We start from the raw sequence: 8835 nt of genomic DNA, 5'->3' as shown, positions 1-8835 counted from the left end.
AGTTTGCCTTTCCAAGGTACGTACATCGTAGTTACCTCCGCAGCGAACAACCTTCACCACGGAGCTAGTGGAAATGCTGGTGGATATTTAGACTAACCTTGGAAGAGTTAGAAAACTCTTTTCGTATCTTCAATACAAAACCACCCGCTACCTATCGGGATGAAGATACCATCCCACCTGGGGTATTACGAAGGAAAAGACGACCCCGATGATTTTATAAATATCTTCGAAGATGCGGGTCGAATGTCAAAATGGGATACAACTGTGGCTTGTCACGCGTTCTCATACGTGCTCAAAAGTGATGCAAGGATCTGGTTCGACTCTTTAGCAAAAGATTCTGTCTCCAGCTTCGAGGACCTTAAATGACTTTTTAGGTCGAAGTTTAGCCAGCAAAAAAAACACAAGAAGAATCACGTCGCTGCCCACAGTATCAAGAAAAAAGATGGTGAAGCTTCGAGGGCTTTTCTCGTTCGATATACGGACGAAACCCTGCGGATTCCAGGACTCCCCGAGTCACAAAGGATCTCGGGAATCTTATACGGTTGCAGGACCCGAGCATTGGTGGAACATCTCAGTCGGGATCTCCCTGACACTTACGAAGCATTGCTAGACAAAGCATACATTTGGCTTGACGCGAAAGACACCGCGAGTAGCTTCGTGTACGAAGAAACTCAAGGCTTCATGCGAAAAGAAAAACCAAGTCACCGTGAAGAGAAGTCCGGAAGAAGAAACGACCGAAATAGGTTCTCCCCTTATAGAAGGGAAAACACCCCTGGTATCCTCGGAACGCTGGTAAAGTCACCTAAAGAAATCCTAGCTACCGAAAAGGCCACCTAAGCCTTCAAAACTCCACCAAAGCTAAATAGCAAAGGAAAAATGAGAGACACAAGTAAATTTTGTGACTTTCATAATGACTTCGGCCATGAAACGGACGACTGCATACAGCTAAGGCAAGCTATCGAAGAGGCAGTCAGATCTGGGAAATTGACACATTTAGTAAAGGGCATACGCAACCCGAAGGTACCAAAGCAAGAGCCCAGAACCGAAGAAAAGAAATCGAATATGGACAACGCAATACTTACGGTCGCAGAATGTTTCGCAGTTAAGAAGCCAAGAACCTACAAGAGGGAAAGAAAGAGCGGAGTAATAGATTGGGAAGAGATCTCTTTCCCAGCACTTGACACGATCACTCCCTCCGACAAACCTGTCATAATCAATGGGCGAATCTTCGAGAGAGAGGTACACCGAGTGTACTTGGATGGTGGCAGCGCATGCGATATCATGTATGTACATTGCTTCGACCAGCTTAGCCCCGCCATTAAGGCTTGCCTGAACCCATCGAGGGTACTGCTAATTGGGTTCTCTGGAGAAAGATGCTGGCCAATCGGAGAGGTTGACCTCGACTTCGCCATCGGAGAGCCACCACTAACTAGAACCGAAACGCTGGATTTTGTAGTGGTTCGGGCCGTCTCGTAGCATAACATCCTGCTAGGAAGAGTAGCCATGATGAAAATGGGGATAATTGCATCTACCGTACATCAATTGGTGAAGTTCTACACATCCGAAGGGATTGGCACTCTAGCTTCAACCTATGATCGAGAAAAGGTTATCATGGTAATCAGGGAAAAGAAGGAAAGACCAAGTGAATGCATCCTCGAAACTAGAGAAGAAGGCTCGAGCGAAGAGAAAATCTCCATCAACCCTCTGTTCCCCAATCAACAAGTAATTATCGGAGGTTCGTTACCTTTGGAAACGAAGAAGAAGCTTCGCAAGCTACTGCAGGCGAACATCGACATCTTTGTTTGGGAATACAGAGATATGACAGGCATTCCTCGAATGCTCAGTATCGACGAAACCACCTTCTCTACGGAACACAAGCTCAATGAATACAAGCACCTAGAGCCAATACATCAGAAGAAAAGAAACCTCGCTAATGAGAGGGATGAGGCTGCTTGCAAAGAGGTTGAAGAACTACTCCAGGTTGGCATAATCCGGGAAGCGAAATACCCTACCTGGGTTGCAAACCCCGTCATGGTGAAGAAATCTGACGGAGGGTGGAGGATGTGCGTCGATTTTACGAATATCAACAAAGCTTTCCCTAAGGATTGCTACCCCCTGCCGGAGATCGATTGGAAGGTGGAATCCCTAACCGGGTACAAGTATAAGTGTTTTCTTGATGCCTGCAAAGGCTACCATCAGATCTAAATGGCCGAAGAAGATGAGAAAAAGACGTCGTTCTTCACAAGCAAGGGGATATATTGCTATAAGAAAATGCCCTTCGGATTGAAGAATGCCGGAGCCACATACCAAAGGTTGGTGGACAAAGTCTTTCGTAAGCAACTAGGGAGAAACTTGGAAGCTTATGTTGATGACATGGTAATCAAGAGTCCGGAGGAAAGCACCTTGCTGAAAGACATTCAAGAAACCTTCGACACCATTCGGTCGGTCAATATGAAGCTAAACCCCAAAAAGTGCTCATTTGGGGTAGAGGAAGGAAAGTTCCTAGGGTATTACATCACTAAGAAAGGAATCTTAGCAAACCTAGAGAAAGTAGACAAGCTCCAACAACTCAAAACACCAACCACAGTCAAAGAAATGCAGAGTTTAAACAGGAAGCTAGCATCATTAAGCCGTTTCCTGTCCAAGGGAGCTGAGAGGCAATTGCCTTTTCTCAAAGTTCTGAAAGGATGCTCGGGAGCAAAGAAAATATCATGGACCGAAGAGGCCGAAAAGGCTTTCGTTGAAATGAAAGCACACATTGCTAATCTGCCAACCCTGACATCATCAAAGATAGGAGAGACACTATATCTCTACCTATCAACATCCAGGGAATGCATCAGTGCGGTGTTAGTGGCAGAACGTGAAAGGATACTGGTCCCGATATATTTCGTAAGCCGAGTTCTACAGGGTGCAGAAGTCAACTACCCAGAGCTTGAAAAGTCACGCTTTCCCTAGTCCACACCGCAAGGAAGCTACGAAGGTACTTCCAAGCCCATCCTATCATTGTGTTAACTAACAAGCAAATTAGACGGTTCTTACGAAGCCAAAAAAGTCGGGCAGAATGGCCAAATGGGCAATAGAGCTCGGGGAACATGACATCGACTTCCAAGCTCGCCATTCAATCAAAGCTCAAGTACTAGCAGACTTCATGGCAGAAACAACGGAGACAGACGAAGAAAACAACTCCAACTTCGCTCAAATTATCCCCCCGACTATTGAAACGAAGGAATGGAAATTGTTCACCGATGGAGCTTCCAGCTCTGATGGCTCAGGGGCAGGACTTATGCTAATCAGCCCAGAGGGATAAGAGTTTACTTACACGCTTTGTTTCGAGTTCAGCACAACTAATAACGAAGCAGAATACGAAGCTCTGCTCGTCAGGCTCAGAATAGCAAAGGAGATGAAAATTGAGCACTTGCAAGCCTTCGTAGACTCACAACTAGTTGCGAACCAAGTCCTAGGTATCTTCAAAGCAAGACAGCCAATCATACAACTTTATCTGTTAAAGGTCAGGGAACTTGTAGAGAGCTTCAGAAGCTTCACAATAGAGCATGTAAGAAGAAGTCAGAATAAGAAAGCAGATGCTCTGAGCAAATTAGCTTCTATCACCTTCGCACACCTGGCGAAGGAAGTGTTGGTCGAAGTATTAGAAAAAAGATCCATCGAAGCTCAAGAAGTCCACGACTTAATCATCGAAGAAGAAAACACGTGGATGAAGCCATTAAGGGAATATTTGGAGCTCGGAATATTACCCGAGGATAAAAAAGAAGCAAGAAAGATACGGATCAAAGCACCGTCATACAAGATAATGAACTGAGCCTTGTACAGGAAATATTTCCTCACCCCGTGGCTTCGCTGTGTTGGACCAAACCAAGCTTCGATGATCATCAGAGAAATGCATGAAGGTATCTGTGGACTTCATTCCAGACCAAGGTTAATAGTGGTAAAAATGCTAAGGATGGGGTATTATTGGCCAACCATGCACGAAGATACAGTCACGCTCTTACGAACCTGTGAGCCATGTCAGATCCACGCTAAAGTTCAGAAACAGCCAAAGAAAGACATGATATCGGTGTTATCAGCATGGCCTTTCTCAAAGTGGGGCATAGATCTAGTAGGTCCACTCACAGAAGCACCAGGAGGTTTTAAATGGCTGGTGGTTGCGATAGACTACTTCACAAAGTAGACGGAAGCAAAACCGTTAAGCACCACGACAGGGAAACAAATAGAAAAGTTTGTTTGGGAACACATCGTGTGTCGGTTTAGCATACCCCAAGAAATCGTTTCGGATAATGGAAAACAATTCGCCGAAGGTATCTTCCCAGGGTTCTGTGAAAAGCTACAGATAAAGCAAACCTTTACTTCCGTTTACCACCCACAAGGGAATGGACAGGTGGAAGTAACCAACAGGGATATCTTAAAAGGTCTCGAGAAACGTTTGGGTAGATATCACCAAGGATGGATGGAAGAACTCCCCCAGGTCCTATGGGCTCACCGAACCACACCCAAAAGGAGTAGCGGAGAAACCCCTTACAGTTTGGTTTACGAAACTGAGGCGGTTTTGCCCGCGGAGATACATGTATTAACCAACAGGACCGCAAACCTCGAAGAAAATGAGGAGAATCTCTGTCTCAATCTTGACCTCATGGAAGAAAGGAGGGAGGCTGCGCTGATTAGAGAAGCAGCATACAAGAGAAAGATCGAAAGGTATTACAATAAGCGAGTCAAACCTTCGGTATACAAGGTCGGAGATTATGTTTTAAGGCTCAACAGCACTAGCAAAGTTGAATACGAAGGAAAGATGGGGCCTACTTGGGAAGGTCCGTACGTAATCTCCGAAGCTTTCGGGGACGGTTCATACAAGCTCGAAACCACATAAGGGAAACAGATCCCCAGAACCTGGAACGGGGTAAACCTTCGAAAGTTCTATTTCTAGATTTCTAGTTGCATGTAAGTAGGAAAATTTGTAATGGGTAGTCGAAACTTATATGCTTCCTACCACAAGAAATTTGAATGAAATCCTACTACCTTTTGGAAACACCAATCTTAAGTGTTGTAATACTTATAAAACTTTAGCAATAAGCAAGAGGTAACCCAAGAGGTATACCGAAGCTATTGCAAGATATTCCCAAGAGGAATACTTATAAACTTTAGCAATAAGCAAGAGGTAACCCAAGAGGTATACCGAAGCTATTGCAAGATATTCCCAAGTGGAATACTTATAAAACTTTAGCAATAAGCAAGAGGTAACCCAAGAGGTAGACCGAAGCCATTGCAAGATATTCCCAAGAGGAATACTTATAAAACTTTAGCAATAAGAAAGAGGTAACCCAAGACGTATACCGAAGCTATTGCAAGATATTCCCAAGAGGAATACTTATAAAACTTTAGCAATAAGCAAGAGGTAACCCAAGAGGTATACCGAAGCTATTGCAAGATATTCCTAAGAGGAATACCTATAAAACTTTAGCAATAAGCAAAAGGTAACCCAAGAGATTACCGAAGCTATTGCAAAGCACCCCCGGAGGGAACACTTGTCGAATTTAAGAAATATGCGAGAGGGCATATTCTACAAATAAATAAGTGCTTGTGCTTGAATAAAAGAGGGCCAAACTAAGACAAACAAAAGGCAATCATAATGCCAAAATAAGTAACCTGCTTAAATAATAAGTAGAGTAACAAGAAAACGGGTACGATAACCCACATATTACCAAACAGAGATTGTTTATGGGCAACATAGCCCCAAATCAACAGGCACGCAGGTCTGTTAAAAGTACGTTAATATAAAGTAATTAGAGTACAGATCATCACATCAAAAGAGGGTCATAACACAAACAAACTACAAAGATCATTGCTCCGCAACCAAGGCAAGAAGCTCCACAGGCTTAGCATCAGAGTAAGCAGCAACAAAGGCGACATAGTTAAGTTCAGCATCGGAAAAGCGAGCACACGCAGCATCAACAAGGGCTGGAGCCTGATCAGTATACTCTGGATAACTGCTAAGTTCGAGCTTGCCTTGCTGGGACAACTCAGTCAACAATTTACACCTCTCCTCAAGTTTGCTAGCAAGGACAACATCACCAACCAACGCGCTCAACTCTTTGCTACGGATAACCTGCTTGCAAACATGTGGAATAACCTGGGTAATAACAGCAGAATAATCTGTCTTCAAACTATCAAACCTCATCTTCTGATCTGCCAACAACTTCGCTTCCTGATGAAGAACCTTATTCTCCTCTTCCAAGTCAGCTATCCTCTTCTCATCCAGCTTCTGCTTCTCCTACATGCTCAGAATCTCACTCTTGGCTGATTTCACCTCCTCTTCCCAAGATGTGTTCAACAACAATTGTTCCTGTAACTTCTTCACAGACTCCTTGGAAGATGCATTGACATCCCTAAGCTCTTCCACCTCCTTCTCTAAACATATAACATCGCCAGATTTCTGCTTCAAATGAGAAAGGACAAGATGACTATAAATAGCAGAACGATAGTTATGGGCGGTGTAAACATAAATGAGCTTAGAGGTATCCACAAAGGCATCTTCGAATTCAGAAGGAATCATCTCATCGAACACATTGAAACAAACTTCTAAAGAAGGGATAACAGGAGTATCACCTACAAAGGCACATAAATTTGTTCAAGCGAGAAGAACAGTTAATATAAATAACGCTAACAAATAAGAAGCTTACCCAAGGGAAAGTTGTCACCGGAACCTTCAATTTGAGCTTCATCATCGGTATCTTCGTCATGGAGAGCAAACTTAGCCTTCTTTAAGGGGGAACCAGAGACAACCTCTTTCATCTTCCTGGCAACCTTTTAGCGCCTAGAGGCCCTAATAGGAATGCTCTTAGATACATCAGGTTCCGCATCAACATCAATAGGTTCGTGCTCTGAGGCAACCTTAGTACTGGATTGCACCTTGGGGGCACTTGACTCCACCTTAGCGCTGGGTTGAACCTTGGGGGCACTTGACTCAGCCACTTTCTCCGGTTTGTTGTCCACCTCCATAAAACCAGAACATGAGGGAGAGCCAAGCTCTTTAACCGCAATACTAGCACGGACGGCTTCGGTCATCTGTTTCACCCCAAAAGATTTGATAACGTTTTGCAAAGACATCTCTGCAAAAGCGAGCAAGGTTAGAAAAAATTAACACAAGAAAGTATAAGCAAGAATAAAACCTAAGACATACAACACCTACCCCGTTCCCCACAAAAGTACACAGGGATAGCTTCGCCTTTTTCCCAGGAAGGTGCCATGCCGAGTTTAAAAAGAAGGGAATCCGGAAGAGTCGAAGGAATTATAGGATGACGACAAATCCTACTAAAGAGAGGATCATCTTTAGCATCCACAGGGATAGGATCACTATATTGCTTGGGAACGGTGGCCCATCTGATGTCAATGGCATTAGGATATTTATCCGGAAAGAAAAAAGATTTCTTGATATAAACGAAGGAATCCTTCCAATTCCTCACATCAGGAATGGAAAAAGCAAAACACATTGGAGTATCAGTCAAGCTACCCCTCTTTTTGCAGCGCTTGGCAATGGTAACCCAATTCCCAGCGTCACCAGTTTGAAAGAAACAGCGAAACAAGTCAACTGAGGGCTGACCGCCATAAGCTTTGCACATATATTCAAAAGCCAAGATCTTTTTAACGGCGAGAGGGTGGACAATCGAAACATGGACTTTGAAGTAATCAAGAACACTAAGAAAGAATGATGAAATGGGAATCCTAAGGTTGCACTCTGTAAATGATTGCGTGTACATTCCGACGTAATCCACCGAAAAATCTAGCATGAACTTACCAGATTCCGGCAAAATCATGTCGTCTCCTTTGAGACCCAGGGTTTTACAGAGGCGTTTATAACGCTCGGGGGTCACGGCACTAGAAATCGATCGAAGCCCTACTTTAGCCATAACAAAATAACAAAAAAGACAACAAGATGGGAGCAATACCTTTTTTGAGAAATAGGAAATATGATCAGACGATGAAGAATAGCAAAAGAAAAAGAAAAGGAAAAAAATGAAAGAGAAAATCAGAGATTAACTATTTATTACCCTTGAGCAGCAACCGTCCCATCAATTACAGAATTACTTTGGTAACCGTACCAGGAAATATCCATTTCACCCTTCGACCCTATTTTAACAATAAAGAATTCGTAGGGGCAGAAAGGTAATCGCATCCGGGTAATTAATTGCAAGGATCAGAGGCGTCAAATCAAGTTATCATGTGGCAGATTGAGTTTAATTCAACATAGCTTGGTTAAAAAGCTTCGTAAAATTAAACTCGGGGGCTTGATAGTGTATCCTCCCGTCAAGACACACGAAGCTACGCTAACGAAGGTATCACGCCTAACGATGATAGATGACATAAGGTTGGATCACAAGAACGCATATGTCAAGTACAAACTAAAGGCGGGATATCCTTGAAATCAAATAATGGCGCTCAAAGGACAGAAGAAGAATGCCACCAAATAAGAATCCCAATATTCAGAGTTGGTACAAATCCACTTCCGTCATACGAAGCAATTGTAACGAAGGAACGTATTGACGAAGGGATCACGGTTACCAATGGACAAGGACCTCTCCTAAAGTCACGAGATCACCTAGACTGAAGGAGAGAAGTTAACGGGTTGACCAAACTCGTTACCACTAACATCCAAATGACAAAAGAGGAATGCTGCAGGCTAACTTTCTTGGACCGGCAGAGATTACAGTCAGCCGAAGGGAAAGGCCCCTTTGTCTCATCAGAGATTGCCTCGAAGACTGAATCTACCTAGAAAACTGGTGACAAGGCTATTACCTAACTCTATATAAAGGGAACATGATCCCTGGA

General features: G+C 43.6%; 1 protein-coding gene across 1 annotated transcript; it reads left to right on the top strand.

Moving 5' to 3' along the window:
* Window positions 1-876: 876 nt before the first annotated feature.
* On the top strand, window positions 877-1476 carry LOC139841502 (uncharacterized). The gene has a single exon (XM_071831718.1). It carries the CDS (start codon window positions 877-879, stop codon window positions 1474-1476), a length of 600 nt encoding a protein of 199 aa, XP_071687819.1.
* Window positions 1477-8835: the final 7359 nt, after the last annotated feature.

This window comes from Rutidosis leptorrhynchoides, chromosome 4 (genome assembly GCF_046630445.1).
Source record: "Rutidosis leptorrhynchoides isolate AG116_Rl617_1_P2 chromosome 4, CSIRO_AGI_Rlap_v1, whole genome shotgun sequence".
Classification (NCBI taxonomy): domain Eukaryota; kingdom Viridiplantae; phylum Streptophyta; class Magnoliopsida; order Asterales; family Asteraceae; genus Rutidosis; species Rutidosis leptorrhynchoides.
The sequence above is the reverse complement of the archived record's forward strand: the minus strand, read 5'-3'. Positions and strand labels throughout refer to the sequence as shown.